The sequence below is a fragment of the Mugil cephalus genome, chromosome 23, assembly GCF_022458985.1.
Source record: "Mugil cephalus isolate CIBA_MC_2020 chromosome 23, CIBA_Mcephalus_1.1, whole genome shotgun sequence".
Lineage (NCBI taxonomy): Eukaryota > Metazoa > Chordata > Actinopteri > Mugiliformes > Mugilidae > Mugil > Mugil cephalus.
Window position 1 is genome coordinate 11,937,193 of NC_061792.1, and position 23,739 is coordinate 11,960,931.

The window sequence follows — 23,739 nt, forward strand, 5'->3', positions numbered from 1 at the left end:
TATTTGATACTTTTTGTTACCCCATTATTAGATTTAAAAATATATCAAGCTTCGGCTCGAGTCTTATTCTGAAAAGCACGGAGAGCGGAAGCGTCGTTAAACGCGCCGTGCGTCGGTTTGTTCGGACAACGTGACAGGCGGGTTTACTTTATTTCCGGGCAATTTTTTAGTAGTAAACCACCGATAAAACATTAATGCACCATCTATCCGGTTGTGTTTTCCTATTCGTGCACTCAACACACATTTCCATCTGTAGAAACAGCGGATTGTAAATGACAATAAGCGCGGAGTTGCAGTAGGAATGTGTTAAGATCGCTGCGCTACATCGTCGCTGCAGATTTCCTCTATGATTCCTACTTCTGCCAAAGCAAGAGGTGTAACTGTGGCAATCGAGGGGTGGAGAGTTGCATTGTATAGGGCGTATAAGGAAGCTATAATAAAACGGAGGATACCGAACAGCCGCTTCTTCGCTAGAGTAGGATTTGCCACTAAAATGCCCGGAAAGAAAATCTGCATCGTCGGATCTGGAAACTGGTAACTTTACATAAATGTTTTCTTATTTATTTTTATCAATCAGTCTTAAATGACCATGGATTTATCTCGTGTGAACCGGTTGTTCGTGTGTTTTCATAGCCAAAGAGGCCCCCTTTTTTTTCCCCATCTTCAGTGGCTACAGGCTTTAACAAGAACAGGCATGCACATGAAAGTCTCATTCCCTCTGAGTATTATACTGTATTTAAAAGCTTTTTAATCTCCCGTGGCACCAAGGTTATTAGGCTGTCCTTTACTTAATGTGGGATAATACAGATCTGCTATAATTAAACTATATTTTCTGAAAATCCTCATGCATTCAGTTCCTTTATGGAATTAAATGCTAACTTCACAGAAAACAATTTAAAAAAACGTGAACTCATACTGCTCGTCTTTTTTCTCTCTGTTTCTCTGCAGGGGTTCCTCCATTGCCAAAATCATCGGACACAATGTCAAAGCGTCCAACCGCTTCGACCCCATGGTGAACATGTGGGTGTACGAAGAAATGATTGAAGGGCGGAAGCTGACAGAGATCATCAACACGGATCACGAAAATGTCAAATATCTCCCAGGCCACAAGCTTCCCAAGAACGTTGTAAGTGCTCCTCTATTAATTAGCGTCCAAAGGTCGTGCGACTGAATCACCGCACTGTGAGACAAAACACTGATAAGACAACTTGTGTCTTCATCCACCTTTCTGGTGTAATCTGTTGTCACCATAACTCAGCATCCTCTATGAGAGGAACATAAACATTTAAAGGCATGCAGATGTCCCTTATACTCACAAATCATCACAACATAGAATCAAAAAGGTCAGAAAAATCCTCTAAAAAAAAAAAATTCAAAATAATGATTTGTCTTAAATCATTTTATAACATTTTCAAGCATTAATCTCAAATAGGGCGGCAAGAGGAAAATTTGTTACCATAAAAACACTGCAGGGAAGCTCATAAATATTAAGGCAGGGGTCTTCAACGACACCCAAACTGATTGAGAGTTTAAGTAGGGACGCTCTACCTGCTATTTAATTTAAATTTGTGGGAGAAAATTAAAAAAATATATATAATAAATGTCTAATCAACCAAAGATCAGTCAAGACCCCTGTTGAAGACCTATGCATTCATTGGTTAAATATGATTAAAAATGGAGGAATTGTCCCGTGTTGCACATGATATCTGAGTCTGTTGGTGATGGCTCACTAGGTGGCGGTCCCAGACGTCACAGAAGCCGTGAAGGGCGCAAAGATCCTCGTCTTTGTCATCCCGCACCAGTTCATCGGCAACCTCTGTGATCAGATGAAGCCTCACGTCACAGAGGGAAGCATCGGGATATCCCTCATCAAGGTAAGTCCCTCTGGAAGCCGACTTGGCTGCACGTTTTTCTGCGTCGTCGCTGGTTGTAGCGTGACGCGTCAGCTAGGGCCTGAGATGTTTGTGTGTGTTGGTGCTAAATGTACGTCCTGTCATGCAGGGCGTCGACGAAGGACCTAACGGACTGAAGCTCATCTCGGACATCATCCGCGAGAAGCTGGAGATCGACGTCAGCGTCCTGATGGGAGCCAACATAGCCAACGAGGTGGCGGATGAGAAGTTCTGCGAAACCACCATCGGTTAGACGTCTTAGCGTTCAGTCTGCTCTCTGCTGCTGTTGTTGAAGAGGTCTTAGTGGTCAGACGATAACAATTAGTGTTACCTCCTTCTTCCAACAGGGCTGTTCTTTCTCTCTTTTTTTTTTTTGCTATTTGTAATAAACTGCATTCAATACAGGAGCAAAAAACGAAGCCAACGGCTTGATCTTCAAAGAGATGCTGCAGACTCCCAACTTCCGCATCACCGTCGTCCACGAGAGCGACACAGTGGAGCTCTGTGGAGCCTTGAAGGTAAACACGTGGAAGAGTTCTGCACTAACAGGCACGTTTCACCATTCAAACCTCCTCCCTGTTGATCCACGTTCTTCCTAGAACATCGTGGCGGTGGGAGCCGGGTTCTGCGACGGCCTCGGTTTTGGCGACAACACTAAAGCTGCCGTGATCAGGCTGGGTCTGATGGAAATGGTCGCCTTCACCAAGCTGTTCTGCAACGGCCCGGTGTCCTCCACCACCTTCCTGGAGAGCTGCGGCGTGGCCGACCTCATCACCACCTGCTACGGAGGACGCAACCGCAGAGTTGCAGAAGCCTTCGTCAAAACGTCCAAGGTGAGAGGAAAGGTTCTTGGGATATTTAAGTATTTAAAACAAAAAGAAAATTAATGTAATGCACCATATTCCTTCTGCCTGACATGGATACATGTAACAACCGATGCATTTTTTTTTAATCTGGTCGGGCCGTTATTTTCATTTTTGGTTGAACACTAGTAACCACAACTAAAAGGTCTAGGACTCCCTACATGAAACACCTTGCGTCCAAATCACATGACCAGTTTATTTCATTATCAAATTTAATTTAAATCGTGTTGAAAGGTCAAGTAAAACTGGACTAATTATATATAATTTACGCCACACTTTTTCCTGAATATTGCCGATATTGGCAGCCCCTTTCCTATTGGTGGGAAAATGCACCCCCATCAACCAATCAGGAAATGATGTGTGGATGGTTGCTATGGAAGAGGGAAAAGTTGTGGGAGTGAGGCTATATTCAGCGACTGTAGCCAAAGAGAGAGAAGCCAGAGATTTGGGACTTTCAGGTTTGCATTGTTAGTTTTGTTAAGTTTGTTTTTTTCACAGTGAAAAATCTAACTTTTTCCTACTCGATGTTTATGGTTTCAGTCTGGTTTTAGGTCCAATGTGTTAATACAGTTTGTCAAAATGAAAAACTAACTGTAAAATGACGCAGGTGAGGTTGTGCTGAAAAGAATAAAACCAAACAAGGCAACAAAATAAAAAACTCAGATGAAATATAAAGGTAAAACTAAAAGGAGTCAAAAATTATACTCTGGACTCCAGAGGATTAAGACAAAGAGTGGGAGCCTGGGAAATGAAGTCTTCATATCTTCTTCTTTAGTCTATCGCTGAGCTGGAGGCAGAAATGCTCAACGGTCAGAAGCTTCAAGGTCCACAGACCTCAGCCGAGGTCTACAAGATCCTACAGAAGAGGGACATGGTCAGCAAGTGAGTCTGTTTCCTTATAATAATAATAATAAAAAAAAAACACAAATATCAGTTTCCATCTGTGCTTAACCTTTGGTATTAAAAGCAGCCTACAATTTAATTGAATCTAATAAGAATACACTGTAATAAAAGGACCAGTTTGTTCTTGTTGCCACGGTGACAGTGATTTGCAGTCACAAACATGTTCGTGTTCCTCTGCAGGTTTCCCTTGTTCGCCGCTGTCTACCAGATCTGCTTCGAGGGCAAAGAAGTGAAAGAGTTCATCACCTGCCTGCAGAACCACCCGGAGCACATGTGAGGGAAAAAATAAATAAATAAAAAGAAATAGGCGCTGCTCCTACAATAGCAAACTACTGCCACTAGAGGGTAAAACAGATTCACGCAAGAAGACAAACGCACAATACACCACAACAAGAACCTTTTAAGATGATTTCTATGGTGAACTGTATTTTCTTATCTTTCAGATCATTTGTACTATTTTGTTTTCTTTCCTCTTATTTTGTGACATGTTCTGTAATATTCAGATATTGCCAAAAGTGTCCTAACTGTTACATATCACTACAAGATGTGTATTTATAATCTCTACATTTCCAGCTATTGAACCTCTATGTTGAGTTGTTTTCTCAATAAAAACTACTACGAAATGGGGGAAAAACTGTCTTTTCACGTAAAGACAAGGAGGCGCTCCAGTCACATCACATCAGAGTCACATTTTTATTTTTTTGGAGATGGATGAAAAAGGACGACGAGTGATCACAGAACAAAGACTAATGAAATGTGAACGTGTTCCTAGAAGCTGATATTCTGTCGGGCTGAGTTCACGTCCCCCGGTTAGTCTGTGACCGGCTGAAACTTTTTCCCACGACGGCCGACGGTAACTCAGTACGAGGAAGCGGATTAAAGAACAAACACCGTCCTTGTCCCTCAGACGGACCGGTGGAGCTTTGATAACATCACCACCGTCTGAGTCTCACTCGAGGTCCATCTTTACGTTTAAATCTCTCCTCTTACTTTCTGTTTTTTGCTCGATATCATAAAACATTTGAAGCCAAAGGACGCACAGAAACAAAAGTGAAACATTTACATTCCTTTGCGTAGGAAAGGAGACAGAACACCAGATAAAAACAGGCAGAAGTCATTGCAAAAATATGCTTATATTACGTTTTTATTTCACAGGATACCAAACAGCTGCTCTTTAGAAGGATAGCAGCAAGCTAGCAAGCGGCTAGCTTAATGCAGATATGCTAAAGCACCATAAGATAAAATAACTAACCATTCTCCTCAACTACTTCATGCAGAGTTGCTATAGATCTTCATGATCTAAGGGGGACCCCAGGGGGTCCGTGGAGGTACTGCAGGGGGCAGTCACATAGTCTTTGTTTGATTAGACATTTTTCATACATTCTTTTAAAAAATTTCTTTAAATATACATGAACATGAATCCAACATATTTCAGTGAAAGCATAGCCTAATATTGAATGCAAAATGTCGATAATAATAATGTATATTTATAAATAGTACTAGTTTAATGTAGAACATATAGTAGGTAAGGGGTCTCTACTTCATCAGTTTGGGGGTCCTTGGCCTGAAAAGTGTTGCAGACCCCTGCCGTAGATGCTCTGTGAATACCACAAGATGGCGCTGTTCCTTGAATGCTATAAATACAACCCTAAAGCTTGGCCTCATGTTACCATATTGCCACCATCTCTATTGATATGGTGTTTTTTTGTGGGTAATAGTTTTATTTTACACATGAAAACTCGCATGAATCAATTTCAAGTCTTGAAGCTGCATCGCAGACGTGTGGCAATTATGGGGGAATGTCACGTGTGCGGGACCTGGACAATTTAAACCCGATAAGGAGCCATGAAATTCATTCCCAGGGGGACGTGAGCGTGCTCACTGGTTCGCGGCGAAAACAGAAATGTCAACCTCACGCCGGCACCCATGGCAGATAAATCAGGGGCGTCACCAAATAGGATTGTTCTGGGAATTATGAACATCTATAGCAAATTTCACACCTTTGCTAGATTAAAAACTGAACGATTTTCACGTGTAGCACTTGGCTAACTTTGCTAGGAACTACCTTCTCCTCTTGCAGGGTGACCGGCCTCTGTGGCTGGGGGGTGACCAGATCCCAGGATATCAAAGGGTTCACTGGACAGAAGGGTGATGGAAGAGGCACCAGATTTGGGTGGTTTAGAGGGGATAGGAGGGGATGGGGGGGGACAGCTTCCACAGGTTCCCATGGGAGAGCCGGGCCTCGCAGGTTAATGTCCTCTGCAGCGAGATGCCTCTTCTCATCTCTGAACAGGAACTGTCATCGGTGGGGTTTTGAGGCAGCCCTGAGACCCTTGTGGTGGGTTGACACGAGCCCAGATCCTGTGTTTCAAAGAGAAAGGCCACCTTCAGATGAGACCCACACTTGAAAGAGGAGCTTAATCACCACGGTAACTTGTCTGTTGCACACACACACGCACACACATATATACACACACACTGAGGCCCTTGGACAGCGGAGGATAGCGGCGTAGCATCGTGGATTGAGGTCAGTGTTTGTGATTTACATGAGTAGAGAGCCTCTAACTACACCGAACACATTCATCCATCAAGAACATTTTGCAACACGCTTCATTCAGGAGTCTTAAAGACCTGCAAAGACTTTTTTTTATAAGAAGAAAATGGCTGAGCTGTGCTAATGTTGATTCTAGATCATATCCACCGCCTCCCCCAAAAGACACACATTAAGACCCCCTTCAGGACATTCCACATCCAGGACAGACGAGATTTATGAAGTGTGATGAGCCTGGCTTGTTATTCACAGTCGGCCTATCACACCTGTGTCTCCTGTGGACACTGCCGTCATTAGGACTATTTTTAGGGGGGCTGAAGCCTCACAGAATATTTAACCTTTTATTTGGTCCGCGTTTTTAATTTCTCCAAGGTATTTGGGATCATTAGGGCCTAAGATCTGTAAAAGAAACAAACAAACAAACAAAAAACTAAGCATCACCTTTGAACAGGAAGTAGTTGCTTTTTAAGAAAACAGAAACAAAAATGATGTTCTCTTATGTGGACACTGGGATTATTTCATTATTTACATTATAATAAAGTCACACAATGTGCAACAAAATAGAAAACTGTTTATTTTAATACCTGAACATGGCGGTACGAAGACAGAATTGTAAACAATGAAGTCCCAACGTCCTCAAACAAGTACTTGCTAATTAGCGACGTTGTGGCTCATTGCTATTGATACACTTTGTTAAATTTATGCGCTATATCAAACTATAAACATTAATAAGAATCAATAAGTTTTAACCTTTGCTACCAGTAGATGGCAGACTACAGTGTCCACTAATGAGGACAATGGGTTTAAATGAAGCAGAATAAGCTGCCATAAAACCTAAAACTTAATGTCCCCATATGAGGACGCAGGGTCTCAGGTGGTTAAATAAATATTTATGTATGATAACTTAAACATGATCAATCCTGTTGGAACCTGTGTTTGTCATTGTAACATGAAACGATTGAAAAAATAATAAATTCTCAGTATTTGTCAGCTGAAATTTTGTACGTACGTGGTACATCCTGTGCTCCTCCTGGGGGCTAAGCCTCCCCCGTCATAAAAACCTAGTGACGCCCCTGCCCGTGGGTAAAGTTGTGTGCATCGAAAACAAACAAAAAAAATCTCAGGACCTTTAGGCTGGATTTTCACTTCTCTTACATCAGAGAAGAAGCCTCTCACGTAGGCTAATAGATAAATCATAATATCACCTAGAGGCAAACAAGCCTAGACAGTTTGTCACTGTGTTTATGAGCTTTTTTATTAACTCTATATCTCTAAATGTGGACACGCCTCTGTGTGTGTCTGACACCGAGAGCGAGACGCTGTTCTCATCCCCGGCTAATTACAGGCCGCCGATCTCGTCAGCTGTCACCGCCACACTCTTTTTACATGTCAATGACAGCCAAATGGGACCTCGCATCCTTCCTGCAGCTCGTACAATGCTCTCATTGAAAACCGGAGCAGAGAAAGCGGCGAAGGATGCCACTCCTCGTCCCAGCTGGCGTTGACTCAGTGGCAAAGGGCAGCCGAGGCTCGTCCGCGAAACAACAGCCACTCCTGCTCCTCCACTCGAATCCCCATCCTTCACCTCTGCCCGGTCGTCTTCATCATCGCCTCAGCCTAATCTGGGCACGTTCGTCGGGACGCTGGGGCGCAAGGCTCCCTTTGTGTTTGCCCAAATAGAGAAACAGGAGGGTGTGAGGGAAGCGAGGGGACGAGGGTGGAGGTGGAGGCAGCGGCGTTGCCTCAGTTTGTCTTCTGCTTTTGCAGCCTAGGGAGGGAGGGAGGGAGGGAGGAAGGGGGGAGAAAAGAGGAAACTTGGCAGGAAGCCTGTCTGTGGCACTGCATACAAACACAGGGTGAAAACACAAGGCCTGTTTGTGTAGGCTTGTTTGACTCTGCCATTCCAACCTCGGGGAAAGTGGAAAAAATTGCACGAGACAGACATAAGATACGACTCACCCCTCGCTGCCTCCACACAGACATCGATTCTTTCAAACTGCCAGGGGATGGACAGAGACGAGACGGATGGAAAGCAATCCTCGACCATAATTCAGTGAAATTAAGTCAGGTTTAACAATAAAGGCTTGGCAGAATGCCCTGCCTCGTTTGCCGCTCTCAGAAAAGCTCTTTGATTAAATATGAAATACTACCAGACTTTACATGAATCTACAAGGGTAACCCCAGTTTATCACCACAATATACCGTATGTCCGTCTAGACAAAGAGCTGACGCAGTCAAAGCTGGATAATGCCCCTCTTTCTATTCTGCATTTCATCCCCGTTCATCTAAATCTCCTTAGCGTGATCTCCTGTGGACTCAGAGGAGCTGACATCAGCGCAAACGCCACAGTTCTGTCTTGATTTGTGGAAGTGAAAATATTTACCGTGCGTACTGTATTTGTCTCTCTCGGGTCCAGGCCTACAGGCACGTAAAGATGCTTCCCTATCGCGGCCGATGTGAGCGGGGACATCTCTGATCTCCCACTGCAGCCGCTGAGTAACAACATGTCAGAGCTGCCACTTCCTGCTCCTCAGAGTAAATCCCTGCATCAAGAACCGTGATCACATTCAATATGTTTTCCAGCCCTCCAGGATGTAAATGTGTTATTATTTTGATCGTGCATGAGGCTGCATCAGCGCTTTTCGCGTCAGAAGAGTGGATCTGATTTATGCTCGAGGTTCTGTCTCCACAGTGTTGCAGCAGACGTGGACCTCCGGGACCGTCTGGTGCTTCCATTACAGACGTTTGTGGTCATATCAAAATGTCCTGCGTGCAGGTACACCAGAGGAGCTGTAAGTATTACAGCGAGCCGCTAGGATGACTGCTTTATGATCACTCATTTCCCAGGTTAATGCACTTCAGAGCCAGCACACAAGTAGAAGCAGCGGCTGTTTATAAATCAAATTTAGATCCCGTAATTAAACTACAAAAAAGAGCTAAACGAGTAATAAATAAAGTGGGTTATTTAGAACCAACTAACACCACCCTGATGGTGGTCAACATTTTTTCAAATTAAGAGACATAATTGAAGAGGGCTGTTTATTTTTGAAATATGTAAAGCAAGAACAAATGTAAAATACAGATGTGTTGTTCTATCAATTTTCAAAAAAGCCTTGAAATGTACGATGATTGAAGATCACATGGAAAGGAGACTTAACTTGGATGTTGCAGTAATTGATTTTGTTTGTTTGTTTTTATTTTAATAGTTTAATTTTTGTATTTTTCCGTAGCTATTCAGTTGGATTGATTATCTAGGATAGGTTTATACTATGGAGCCATTCACAGTTTGTGAACAATATGACGTTTTTTGGGGGCGTGGCTTAACTGGAGGCAAAACACTGTAAATTGAATAGCATATTTCAATGAACTGTTGTGCCAAGAATGGACGAGGAAAATGCATATTTTAGAGATTATACTAATACACTCACTCTCCAAGACCGTGAGTGTTATTTTAAAAAGTTGACTCTGACTGATGGGACTACATTCACCGACCCCTACACTCTCACTCACTGGATGGATGATTTGACCAGAGGACACAGAGGGGACGAAGTCTGGTCTGTCTTTATCAAGTGAAGCCTCTCCAACAAAGACATTACAAGGAGTAAGTGGAACCACTGCAGAGAGTAAAGTAGTAAATGCAACTTCTGCTTGGAAGCTAGCTTGGAAACTAGCGGTTAGCATTAGAATTAACATGTAACAAGAATCCCCCAAATAATGATTTAAAAAAATAAAAAAAACATAGTTTCCGTTACAATTTATTCTAACAGATAATGTTATCCAGGCTGAAACTGATGATACATCACTGATTAATCTAATCTGATATGAAGTGCATGCATTGTTGTTGATTGTCTCAGTCCAATCCTTTCTTTTAATCACCAAAGCCAAACTAAAGTTGTCTACGACTAGCAGTGGCTGGTTTGTGACTAAACTTAAAGTTAGTGTTCACCTCAAGTTTTGCCTCCGGCTAACGCTGTGATGTCACAGTGACGTGCGCCATGAAGGGGTCTATTCCGGCTTTCCTTTTTTGGTCAGTGATTAAGATGTTAGGCTGTGTATTAAAATCATGGAAAGTGAAATTAATGACCAAAAGAAAAAAGAAAAAAAGTGTCACACATGTTGTTGTTGTTGCAGTGGCTGTTTTTTTAACAGCGACATGAAAGAGCTCACGGCAATGTCACCTCGTGTCGCTTTCGTCTGCAGCAAAAATCATCAGTCTGTACCTGACCGCCAGCTCCGCGTGTCCCCTCCCTATTCACTTCTGCTCCCTTTCTTGTTCGCTGGCTGCCTAAGCCGAGCAACCACTTTCTCTTGCTAAGACGCCCTGGTGCTGTTTCAACTTGCCAGATCAACCGTAGCAGAGGTCCAACTGGTGTCAACGGTGCGGGACACGCTGCCAAAACTGGAGTAAAATATGCTCGGCGATGGGCGGACACCAGCTGACTGTTGGTGTGTCACAGCCCTTAGTCACAGCAGTTGGGGTGTTTCATTCAAGGCTTTCACGGACACTACAGCTGATTTTAAAATGCAGTCATGTGTAATATAACCTAACAAGATGAGACCTGGTCCTTCTACGTGTATTTGCCGACTGTAATAAATTTAGGAGTTTATTTCACTGAGCGTAGGCAGAACTTCCTTAAGTCGTTACACGCACGCTGAACACTCTGACCTCGCATCCTCTCATGGAACATACGCGTCTTTCCTCAATCGTTTCCTCAGTGCTCCTGCAGGGCTCTGACCTGTGACACGAGTGAGTTACTACCTCTGGCCTGGAATGGATCCGGACGGGCCGCAGGTCAAGCACGTTCCATCATTACCATTCCCGCTCAGGTCACGAAGACACGTGCACGTTAACTTTGACCACGAAAGGATTTATTTTACTGCACATTGTGCAAATGCACTGTTGCGAGCTTTTCAGCGTGAAGCCAAACCGACGAGCCGTGCCCCCTGACAATAAAAATAGAAAAATAAGAGCATGGGAGAGTAGAAGTGTTTTTCTTTCCTCACTTCAAGATAAGAGCGTATGAGAGCAAGCCCTAGGAGGAAGATACGGAAGACAGGATGTGATTTAGGAAGGTGAGTTGGATTTGAACAATGTTGTTTTGATAAGATGAGCACGATGATTCTCGGTTGGAAACGTGCACGTGTGAGGCATCGACCTTTCCGCCTAACCTGTAATAATTTCAGTAAATACATTTTTAAAAAAAAAAAAAAAACCTTTGCAAACGTATTTATTTTTTAATGACGCAAGGTTTCACAATTAGATTAAATGAATAAATCACAAGCTTCCAATTATCCAGCAGAAGATTTCCATTATGAAATGCTAAGTGAAAAGGACACGGTTAGCCCTCTCATATTATTACCCTTTCCCTTCCCAACATTTGATGCCAATCAGCAGAACACAATACTGCTTTTTATCCAATTAGCTGCTGACATTTTGGTTTAATTGGACGCTTGTGATGAAGGGATGACTCGGACCACGTCCTCCGCTCCGTCTGGACGTCTTCAAAACGGCAGACGTCCATTCAAGTCTTTATCTCCTGAAGCCGCCCGTCGCCTCGCGGCGCGTCCTCAGCCCACTCGCTCTGCCTCCGTGAGCGAACAATCCTGCAATGCAGTGAGCTTATAGGGGAGGAATGCGACAACAGAGTGGAATTATGGGAGAAATTATTGCATTTGCGGCCCACGAGGAATGCAGCAGAGATGGGACGGAGATTTGTTCGCCTTAACAGTGGGCGGCCGGCTCTAAAGCTGTGGGACTCTAAAAGCATGCACGTTTGGTTTCAAATGCACTTTTGATTTTGATTGATTCCGTAAAATAAAGACAAAGGAAAAGAGTTTGATTGGGTTGGGTTTTGAGCCTTGGATGGGTGGCAGCGAGGAATGCAGCGCTCTAAGGAGTGCCCTGCAGAGAGGCCAATGAAAAGCAGAGGGCTGGTGGCTCCCGGCCGGCATGAAGAAGTCTACTTGGCAGCAAAGCCGAGAGTCATGTGCCTCCATTTAAATGAGAAGGCAAGAAAGGAGACGGAGAAGGGGAGGGAGAGAAATACAGGCTGAGCTAAGAGGCTGGGGACTCTGCCAAGCCAAGACACTTGAGGAATGCAGCTGCAGCAAGTCTCCCTTCGCAGTAATACCATTACAGCTCCTGCTATCTGAGTCAGGAAAACAGCTCCTCTAGTCTAGTCAGCAAGTCTCACAGCCAGTGTAAACAGATGACAGGTAACACCGGCAGGCCAAACGGAGAGAAGGGGAGAGAAAAATCCTCGAGTCTTGGCGAAGGAATTCTAGGCATAGCAATATTAGTGTGTGTTTACAAGACGAAGCCGCACGTCTGCTGCAGCGAAACATGCAAGCTTTGCCTTGTTTGTGGCCTGAGCGCGTGTGGTGCGACTCCTCCGGCCCTCCTGGCAGTTAGTTAATAAACACCGGTCTGTCAACAGCTGTCGGTGATGTAATGTGGAACTTCTCCTTATCCTCCCGCCCCACCACGCCTCCCTAACTCCCTAACAGAACTACCACTACCACCTCCCTCCTCGTCTGTTTACAAGTCTTTCCTGGGTGTCGCTGCAGACTTCCAGCACTGGCAGCTCCAGATACTGTGTTTTAAGAGTGTGTGTGTTTACCTCCCCCCCCCCCCTCCTCCCCTCCTCCCTTGCCCTTACACCCCTGCAACACTTCCAGGGGGAATTTACGACAGCATGTTTTCAGCTGCCATCAAAGGAGAGTCCACATCATCACGCCGTCTTCTCAACCAAAACACCTCTGACAGCCGTGGAGCTACAGACCTGTTGAGTGGAGAAGATCCGGCCGACACAGAGTAAGTTTATTTGTCTTCTGGCATTAATGGCGGCTGAACAGTTTCTCCTTCATTCATACTCTGGTAGATAGATGTCAGTAAATGCATGTATGGCAGTTACTGGATGTAACTCCAGTTCTATGAGTTGTGTGCATGGTCCAGGCTTACAGGTTTTAGCAAGCGTTCTTTTCTCTTTATGAAAAGATCTTTAGAAAAGATGTAGCCTTTTAAAAACATTGTCTACGTTTCAAAGCCTGTCAATAAGGACAAATAATTGAGCTAACTCAGTGTTAGCTAGTAGTCCCAATTACCCCTTTACTACAAATAATGTTGCAACTTTGCGAATTTTATTTTTTTTTTAAATTAGCTGAATTAAAACATCTGCCAGTGTTTACAATTACAAACTCAAACTGCCAATTGTACAACAATACAATTTGAAATGGTTAGCTAACTGAGCAGTGGCTAGTGAATTACGGTTAGCTAACAAAAAGCAAAAAAAAAAAAATAAATTAAAAAAAATAATAAAAATAATAAAAAAATCCCAAATTAAAATATCCTAATTATTTTTAATCCTAATAAACACTTCCCACCTAAAATAAGTAGCCATTAGCTTGCTATTTGGCTAATTATTGCCTTTGGTGAGACGTACGACAGTGGCACCCCAGTTACTCGCGGATAAACACCCTGAATTGTTGACTTAATGGCAGAACACGATGTGTTTGTGCTCGGCCTCCAACTCTTTTCTGCAGGAGAAAGCGCATCGGAAAACATTCACGCAGATAAACACGCACAGACGCGCTGTTGTTCCTCAAGCTGTCAGCAGCCTGCTGATGAGACGCATGTGTTCGGTTTTGTTTTTTTTAGTGAGCTAACCATGGCATGATGCTCACATACCAAACCAGGAGGGGGGGCGGAGAAGGGGGGGGGGGGGGGGGGGGCACGGTTGTGTATTTTGATAACGTCTGGAAAAAAAATTCCTCTGTCCTCTCTTGGTGCTGCATCACCCCCTGGGCTTTTCGTTTTACGGCATGTTTTTCTGGCCTTTTTTTTTTTTTTCTACCTGATGATCATGAGAGCTGCAGTTGAGGGTCCCACAACAGGAAGCTCTCTTAATTCTTTTTTTCCCAGGATGTATATTAACGCATCCTACACATCTGGTGGGATCGCCACTGGGAATAGCAGGGACTCCCCTCCTGAACAGGATGACGACATTGTATTCATTGTAGTTTTTTTTTTTTCCCCTCAAACCCCTACACTCAATTCTCTGCTAAGTACTGCTGACTAAACAACATTTAAAACCTCTCTGACAAGTTTGGGCAGAATCTTTATCATTTTAAAGCCATTTCCTTGAACAGTTGTGGTTAGGAAGTTTGCCTAGTGTCAAATCAGAAAACCAGTCTTCTCAGTGTTCACAACGCTGTTGTTTGACAAGCTTTATTGAACAAGTAGGCGAAGTCAAATATTAATAGTACGCTCTTTAAAGTCGGAAGCCTTTATGCAAATTCTGTGAACCAACTATATCAAGTAAATAATATCAAATACATTGAGATTATTAGACAGAACTGGGGCGTCCCGGCGTGTCGTGATTAAAAATGCAGATCCCGGTGTCAAATATCTGTCTGCTCCTTGCAAACACTCACCAAATGATTTACAAATGCCTTCGGCGTGTCTCACGGCCTTGTGACTGTGAAAGAAAAACTTTATGACAGCCTCCATACTGACTAAATATACACGGCCGTCTTCACGCCATCAGTCACGTTGCGTTTGCCTCCGAGCGTGGGGTGGAAACGTGGCTGTCTTTCTGTGGCAGACGGTAGTTTGTCGTTTGACATTTGTTGGTTACAGCTCCTAAATATGATCTGTTTCTCAGTTTATATCAAGTTGAATTGAATATACTGGGGCGCTGAGCTGGTTTGAAGCCATTCAAAAGAATTTGTAGTAAAGATCTGAGCTTTTATTTGTTTTTAAAAAGGGGTCAGTAGGACCGAAGACACATAAAAACAAGCATCATCTTTGAACAGGAAGTATTGGTTCTAGCAAAAACAAAAAAACAATTCCATTATTTATTTATTTTCAGTATTTCTAGGTTAGATGACCTCATCACAAAGCCTGTGTGTATTATATGAACAACAACACGGTTTCAGAACCAAAAGAACAACATAATTTGCTGTAACGGAATTTATCAAAGACATAACATCTGCAATAGAAAAAAAAACAATATGCTCTAGAAGTTTTTTTTGGACTTTTGACACAGTTTTTCATTCATAAAAGTACAGAAAGCTTCTTCAAAAGTAAGTTATGAAAACAATCAAAATAAATTTTCTGAAACTTTTTTTACCTTTACGATTTGAGGGATAAAGCCAAGATATTCATGTATTTACAAAAAATATGTGTAAATTATCAAAAATTTTGTCCCTTATTGAGCTTTTTAGCAATTTATTTAATTTGTATGAACATACGTACATACACATTAGTAATATTTGGGATGTAAGGGTTGTATTGATGTACAGTAAACTAAAATACTCCACAAAATGGCACTACAGCATGTTAAAATGTAAAGATATGCTCTGGCGGACTTGTTCTATGGCAGGTCATAAACATTAGAGACCACAGCTGTTTATTTTAATACCAGAACACGGCCATGCAAAGACAGAATTGCAAACTAGGAAGTCCCAGCATGCTCAAACGAGAACTTGCTAATTAGCAAAAAGTTTCTAATTTGTTAAACATGCACGTTATATCAGGCTAGAAACGTTAAAAAAACATAAATAAATAACCTTTTCTACCACTAGATGGCAGACTAAAGCGTTCTGGGCTATCCCTTATCCCTTTACTAAAATATGTTGGATTCATGTTAATTTAAAAAAAATAAAAATGTAAATAAAAATGTCTAATCAACCAAAGATTTTGCGATAAGTTGCAATAAAACCTAAAACTTAATCTCCCCGCATGAAGACGCCGGGTCTCGGGAGGCTTGCACTAATTCTGTTTCTTAGTATATGTATGTCCTTGGTTTTCCATAATTGGAAGCTAAAGACATAAGCAGATGAGCGCGTGTTTGAGATGCCTGTGCCTGTCGAGTGCGACAAATATTTTATGGAAAGAGGATTTAAAGCCAGACTGCAAGTCTGCAACTTCTTTAATAATCTGCTTTAAATGCCAGAAGGGACGCACAAGCAGCGTGATATCAGCAGCGATAAAAACCTGCACATGTTCCGACCGGCCTTGATGAATGTGACTAATACATACGTATATATATGTGTGTGTGTATATATAGGAAGAATGTGCAGCACATATAAATCCTCCCTTACTTAGAGTGTCACTATTAATTATAAAGAGCACGTTAAATTGACCTGTCAACCTCAGCATTTTCACACCTATGTGATGAATACTTGACTGCAGCTAACTTGATGTACTAACTGTGGCAGTAAACACGAGCCTAGCGATTGCCTCGGTGGCCGCAGACGGACGACAACGGAGCAGGGGAAAAATGCGGCTTATTGTTCTCAGATGCGGTAATTCCTAATACATTAGGGCTCGGCCCGGGCTACAGTTGGTGGTGCCAACTGTAGCGGGACCCATGCAGAGGCAGGATCAGACAGGCCGGCCAGCAGGGGGACTCGAAACCTCCGATCAGCGTGGACCATCTGTGCTGCTGGAATACAGATGGACCTCTCTCTGCACACATTAAACCCCACATCAGACACATGCATGCTTCAATCTTCTCCTCAATGAATGGAAAAGTAATAGCCACCCCCACCCCCTCCTTCTCCCAGATCCCCTCCCACGCATCCCCTCGTGTAGCGGGCGAATTAAAAGCGAGACTCAAACGTGTAATCTTGTTCATTCTCCTCTGCGGACATCATTCAGGGAGGAAAGAGAAGTGGGTTGTGGGGCCGTGGGGGATGCCTCCGCGCTGACCCCGTTTCACACTCGCCCATCATTCAAGCCGGGCTCAGGGCATCGGAGGCAAAAATGAATCGGTTCCTGGGGCAAAGTGGGAGCACCAATCAATGTCCAATCCCAACAAACATCCATTTTCAGGCCCTGGCACTTCCTGGCATGTTGGTATCGATCACAGAGTCACTATTTGGCCTTTTGTTTCCCTCAGATTCCCTCTTCTAATTGAAAACTCACGCGTGGTGCACGTTTGGATTCCCTCGGCGCGGCGGCTCGCCCTTCTCCATTCCCCAAGTTTTCAAACATTTGCTTAAACTTTCTCCGCTCCATTATTTATCAATGAGCTCAAAAGCCGTGACCGAAACCAATTCACGGGCTGCACAAACCAGAAGGGCTCCTTTTATTGTGAATTCTGCGGCGGCCATAAAGTTTTTTTGTTGCGTGTGAGAAGTGCCAAGGTTCAAGCCTCCACCTTGACATCTCGGTTTTGAGCAAACCGTGACAGGGATTCCACACTGGTGGCGACTCCCAGCGTGGAGCGGGGAATATGCATGGGAGAATGCCTGACTGTACCGGGTACAAAGGGCAGCATTGTCAGTTGTGGCAGCGTGTGATTTCTGTCACACTTGGAAGTCAAAAGCCAGAGGGTGGAGCAACAGAGTTTCCTCCGCAGACCTTTATTATTCCACCTACGGAAAATAAAAAAAAAAAAGTTCAGATAAGAGCGCCAGTAAAAGGCCGCCGATTTGATTGCCCTAAATGCACAGCTGCCTAATTCACCTTACAAAGGAACAGTATCAAATCGGAGCCATGACGATCCATATTCATGGACAATCTGTGCTTATTATCGCCGTTTATCCGCGAGGCTCACGGTCTGTTTTCAGTACAGCCATCTCTCAATGGCTTTAAGTGTTATCATTAAGCTGTTATCCCCTCACATTATAGTTGGGAGCTGTCTGGGGCTCTGTGACCTCAGCTGGGTCCTCCCTTGTTCCTGGAGCAGATGTTAAAAAAGAAAGCCCCCCTCCCTTCTCTCTCCTCCTGCTTCCCTTCCCACCTCAAGCAAACCCCCTCTATTCGAACACCATCCTGCCTCCTCCTCCTGCTCCCACCCTGGCATCTAATTAGGCTTACAGCACAAAGACTCCCAGATGTCAGCGTCCTCCTGGCCTCTTTTGATTATATCCTTTCCACCCCACTGGCTGCCTTGCCGACTGGCTGGACGGCCGGCTGGGGGCCGCGTGGACCATGGGCGTCGACGCGTGTCGCTCCGCGTAGGTCAACACTGGAGCGGTTTAACATATCAGTAATTGCTTTTGGTGTAAATCACAAGGAATCAGGAGGGGAGGGGGGGGGTTGTTTCAGTTGCAGAGAGGTGGCCTCGTATTATAGCTGAACATACGATGGAAATGATATTACCTTTTTTGGATGTCTACTCGTTAATCACCTAAGCGGTGTTTGTTAATCCGGCGTGTCGCGGCCTACAGCCCCTACGTGTTTCATTTCCTTTAAAAAACCAAGCGACCGAGGAGCAGGAACGATCTGCGGACAGTCAACAAGTTTGTCGTCGTCGTTGTTGGAGGAGGGAGAAATTGGCCACGGTGCTGCTTTTTATGGACGGCAACCGCAGCTATAACTTTCACCAGCAGCTCTGTGGATGCCTAATAGATGAGATATTGATTGCCAGTGCAGCAAGACGTACAATTACTTGAGATTCGAGTGTAATGCTGTGAAAGCTAATTCATCCCGTCTACACACCACTTCCTTTCATTTGACCTTTCATTCACCAAATATGAGTTTTATATTAAAAAGACTTGCAACATTTACACAGACAGTAACATTCATTATTACACAGGATGAGTATTTACAATCGATTGTGCCCAGATCTGAGGCAAAACACTTTTAGAAGCCCAGTCCAACCAGAAAAACAATCAGCAGGCTAGCATTCAGCTACCAGCTAACTAGCTTAGCCAACAGCAGTAGGTAAGAAGTGATGGGATATGCGACTACATGTCAGCAAACAAGATTTGAGGCGAGACACATTTGGAGGCCCAGTCCAGTCCAACTGGAATAAAACCTGACCAGCAGGTTAGCAGTCTGCTACCAACTAGCAACCAACAAGAAGGCACCAGCTAACTAGCCTAACCAACAGCAGTAGCCAGTATTCGGCACATCATACTGCCCATGCAATCAAAATGCTTCTTATACATTAAGAGAGCTGGTGTAAACCTTTGATGATTTGTTCTAAATGTTAATATAAGCTCTTAATACCTCGATCTCATGGTTTCTCTCTGGTCTTTCTGAGCATGTTTGCCCCATATGTGGTAAAAACAAGTTTTTCAAAAGATGAACGGAAGCTGGAATCAGTGTGGACCGTACTGTAATTTATAGAGTCATGGTGATATGGACCACCCTGCCTGGACGTATCATACAAAAAAAAAAAAAATAACTCTCAGTGTCTGCTAATGTTTAGTTGAGGCTCACTGTGTACAATTAATCAATGTAAGTCTAAATGGTTTTATGAGATGCAAACTATGAATTTAATATACTGGAATCACTTCTAATGTAAGTATAACTTTATGAATGATGCTAAGAACCACATTCTGGCGTTACTGTTAACTGGAACTAGATCCTGTACAATATGTATGATTCTCCTTTTTGTTTTGTAGATTGTTGTGAGGTGTTTTTTTAGTTGTTCTTTGTGTCATTTTGTTGTGTGGTGTGTTTTGAGTAACTGCCGTGTAAAGATAATTGGGTGTGGACTACGGGAAGAATAGCGATAGCCTTAGCCAGTGCTAATGGAGATCCAAATAAATGAAATGAAACGTTGATCCACAGCAGCCAGAGCAACTTTTGTATATATATTTTTTTGCTTCCACAATATTAAACAGTTTAATGGTTCATAAACTTTTGAGTGGTATGAGCTGACAGATGACCGGCCGCAGAGCAGACCAGGTCTGAAAAAATAAATCCACGTTTCCTAATTATTCTAAAAGCATTCCCTTGATTTTGGGAAACGTGGGATATGAAAACACTTCTGACAACCCTGGCATCTATGTTACTGTAACGGTTCTGAAATGTAAACCCAGGGAGAGCTTGTTGGCTCTTGCCGGTAGCTGACAGCACGAGGCTGGGTTTGTTTAAATGTCAAAGGTAGGTGTGTTGTTTGTGTTTTATCGGCCAATGATATCTGGCATGTAAGGTGTTTGCTTAATCTGTATCGCTTCCGATCGGCTCAAACATCACTTTCTGTATCCCAAAGGCCAAAAAAGGGAAAAGTGTCCTCTATGTGTAATCAGACACGCTGCTAAAATCCATCTTAATCATTTAATCTAAATTTCCTACAACCCCCCCTGACTCTATCTCTGAATCCAAAGGAAGCTGTTGGGCTTTACTTCCTCTTCTGATCTCCAGCGGAAAGGGACCAAACTGAAATGCAATCTAAACATAGACCCGTCATTTCATCTGTTGCAATACACTTACTGCACAATTAACCATCGCAAAAGGCAGAGTGAGACGAGACAGGCCGGAGTCTGATGTTTCTGTGCCATTACAGACAGTGCGTTTCACATCCTGTTTACTGATTGGGAAACTTCCTCGTCCACGGATGGGGGGCCGGAGGAGATTGCGCGTGTAGCTCGGCGTGTCCGTAGGTCCGGACTCAGCCAGGTTGGCAGTGGATGAAACGTGTCGTCACGTTGTGAAGTGTGGGGATGTTTGACGAGTGCGTTCATGCAGCCGACGCTTCTGACATGGTGTAACAGATACAGCCTGCGGCGCGTGCAACAAAAGGTGGTGGCGGTGGGAAGGGAGGGGGGCTGCTGGTGAAGCTTTGTTGCATAAGTAGCTTTTTGTGAGGCAAGAAAAATTAACTGAGCTGAAGAGGATCAATCTGTATTTAGTGGGGTTTTGATTTGTTTATATTGGTGTTTGCAGTGCTGGGCCGCATCTGCACCTCAGAGATAATCTAAGTGACCAAGCACGAGACTCATATGAATATGCAAATACACAAGTTTACACAACAACCATGCAAGAGCTCTGCATGACAACTTGTAGCTATGTGCAGATAATGACATGTCGATACTTACGATACCAGGTTATTTTAATGGAGTTTAAAATAAATAAATAAATGACTGTAATGTCTTGTATTCTTTATGAAGCTATGATTTGAAATACAATTAATACATTAACTTATAATTACACAAAGTATCGGTATCAGATAGGTATCGCCGATATCGCTGTTTGAATTTTACTCAATATCAGATTGGAAAAGAAATCGATGCTCTTCTTAGCTTCCTAGCCAATGCTAGCTCTTTAGCTTCCCCCTGTCCATTGGTGGAAACAGTCTACTGAGTCTGGAAAGTTACTACCTGTCACCCTGCAGCGGGGCGTTTATATCTGCCAGCTGCCATTGGCTCTATTATTTATCCACTGGCGTCACTGTCAGCCTTTGTTGCAGGTTTGGTGTGTCCAGGCCTTATCGCCGCTTTGATGGGTTAAATCTCTAAGCTAAATAAAAACTGATAAAACTGATTTTTTTTTTTTTTATGACTTCAATCCTCCTGGTTACAAGAGGCACATGCAGGATTTCTCCGTGCACGTGGTTGCGAAGCGCCCACACGGCCTTTGACCCCGCGGCGTCCAGCGGCTGACCTTTGACCCCGTCTTCACCGACGAGGAAGTGTTGCGCTTACTCTGTGCGCCAACACAGTGAGTGCAAACCCCCTGGTTTCTTTGTGAAGGAGTAGTATGCGTGAAGTGAAGTGTTTATCTTCTGCTGCGGCCTCAGTCAGTCAGGCCAGGTCGGACTGGTTCCCAGGGTTGTTTGGAGAGGCCTAGAAAAACAAAGGGCTGCAGCTCGGGGTTTGCGGTTGGGTTAGAGGGTGGGATACCAAGAGCAAGCAGCAACATCGAACTCCCAGAATTCAGAGAGCAGCTCGTGCAGCGGCTGAACGGAATAAGAAAGTAGAGAGGAGAGTTCTGCAGCTACCGCCTCCTCTTAACTTGGACTCTGAACTCAACCCTTGTAACAGCGGAAGCATTAACAGCCGGACATGAGATACACCTTGTTGACTTTCTCCCTCTGCCTCTGCCCTCCACTCCTCCCATTTCCCCTCCCTCCAGGGCTTCCCAGGTGTGCAAGTCCCCGCAGGGCAGAAGGACCATGAACAGACACCTGGATAGGAGAGAGCAGTTAAAGAGACTGTCTGTCCAGAGCGGTCTACCGGTAAGTCAGCCCCCCGACACGGTCATTCTATCACTGCTTCTCTTTAGGCTCGGAAATACTTTCTAAATCTTAATTCGTCCTTCTAATTGATAGGATTTGTGATTTTTTCCCCTATGTATCCCGGGTCTTGCTGTCATTGGTGTTTGCAGTTCGTTTGAACTCCGCTTCCCACAAACCAATTGTTGTTGAGCTCTTTTTCTTCTTTGGGCTAGTGCCGCTCAGATGCCCACTCTTGTTGTTTTTTGTTTATTCTTTCTGTTGGGAATAGAAAAATGTTTCCTGCGTTCAGTCATATCTCTCTCAGGAAAGATCCACTTAACGCTGAGTGTTTACAGAAGACAATGTAAAAAACCTTTTATGGACACAGATGGATTACTTTGACAGTCGGAGAAAAACCCCGAGAATGAAACGACTCCGAAATGAAAGTGCACACAAACGCAACCACGTGTCGAGCAGTAGAGAGAAAGCTGATGATTGACAGCCTTATCTCTGATGCCGGTCCACTCTTGCGAATCACAGGAGTGGAAACTTGTTTTGGGTTCAGGGTTAACTGAAGGTGAATCTGCTCACAAGTGCCTCTTTGGAATGTCAAGTGCAGCCTTTTAGCGGCTGCTGTGTTGTGTCTGCATGGGAGAAAAGAAGCTTAGACCCCCCCCCATCTCCCCCAACCCACCCTTAACAGTTCATACAGTACGGTCACTGCACAGGAAATAATAAATCAAGAGACTTAAAGTAGGATTTTGATATAGGAAATGATGACACATTTGTTGGAGATTGAATGGCTGCAAGCTCTCGCTGTGACAAATTATTTATATATATGTGTGTGATATATATATATATATACATATATATATATAGCCCTAACTATGGTGGCCCTGAAGGTCAAAAGACAACAACATTTCAGAAAACACAACGACATTTCACATAAAACATCATAACAGAAAACATGACATTTCAGAAAAAATAACAACATTACAGAAAATATTACAACATTTCACAAAACACAACAACGTTTCAGAAAACACAACATTTCAGGAAACATGAGATTTCAGAAAATGCAAATTTACAGAAAACACAACAGAAAACACAACATTTCAGAAATTTACACAACAACTTTACAGAAAACACAACATTACAGAAAACACAATGAAACAACAGAAAACACAACATTTCAAAAAACACAACAACATTACAGAAAACACAACAACATTACAGGAAACAACAACATTACAGGAAACACAACAACATTTCAGAAAACATAAAAAATAACAGGAAACAACAACGTTACAGGAAACACAGCAACATTTCAGAAAACACACGAACATTTCAGGCTCCTGATTGGACAGAAACAGTGCTAGAATATAACCTGATGTCATTGGTTGTTTTTCTGCCAGTCAAGAAATGGCGCTAGCAAAATGTTGTTGTGCTTTGACCTTCAGGGCCACCGTTCGTAACCCTCTGCTGATTTTCAAGAGTGACTTATAACACACAAGCCAAACCCACATCAGAGAACAACGGCCCGTGTCTGGACCAAAAAAAGGTTCCACTTGATCACATCCAAATAGTCCAAATCGTGCCAGTGCTGCAGGACACACGGCCAACACTCGGAC

The 23,739-nt window shown here is 43.5% G+C and overlaps 2 protein-coding genes across 3 annotated transcripts in view; both read left to right on the forward strand.

Moving 5' to 3' along the window:
* The first annotated feature begins 96 nt into the window (after window positions 1-96).
* Window positions 97-4,281, forward strand: LOC125001189 (glycerol-3-phosphate dehydrogenase 1-like protein). The gene is made up of 8 exons (XM_047577109.1): window positions 97-534; window positions 949-1,126; window positions 1,734-1,874; window positions 2,002-2,140; window positions 2,298-2,410; window positions 2,492-2,725; window positions 3,531-3,637; window positions 3,839-4,281. Exons 1-8 carry the CDS (start codon window positions 347-349, stop codon window positions 3,933-3,935), a joined length of 1,197 nt encoding a protein of 398 aa, XP_047433065.1. The 5' UTR covers window positions 97-346; the 3' UTR covers window positions 3,936-4,281.
* An 8,588-nt stretch (window positions 4,282-12,869) lies between these two features.
* Window positions 12,870-23,739, forward strand: part of LOC125000754 (nck-associated protein 5-like) — a 107,097-nt gene continuing 96,227 nt past the window's right edge. For both annotated transcript variants that reach the window (XM_047576397.1, XM_047576404.1), the window contains exons 1-2: window positions 12,870-13,023; window positions 22,027-22,129. In XM_047576397.1, the coding sequence (XP_047432353.1) occupies window positions 12,905-13,023; window positions 22,027-22,129 (222 nt within the window). In that variant the 5' untranslated portion in view covers window positions 12,870-12,904. The remainder of the gene's footprint in view (window positions 13,024-22,026; window positions 22,130-23,739) is intronic.

Coding starts and splice junctions, on each gene's coding strand:
- LOC125001189 (XM_047577109.1), top strand. CDS start 347: ATGATTCCTACTTCTGCCAAAGCAAGAGGTGTAACTGTGGCAATCGAG. Junction 2,141..2,297: donor GTTCTGCGAAACCACCATCG/GTTAGACGTCTT, acceptor CATTCAATACAG/GAGCAAAAAACGAAGCCAAC. Junction 2,411..2,491: donor AGCTCTGTGGAGCCTTGAAG/GTAAACACGTGG, acceptor CGTTCTTCCTAG/AACATCGTGGCGGTGGGAGC.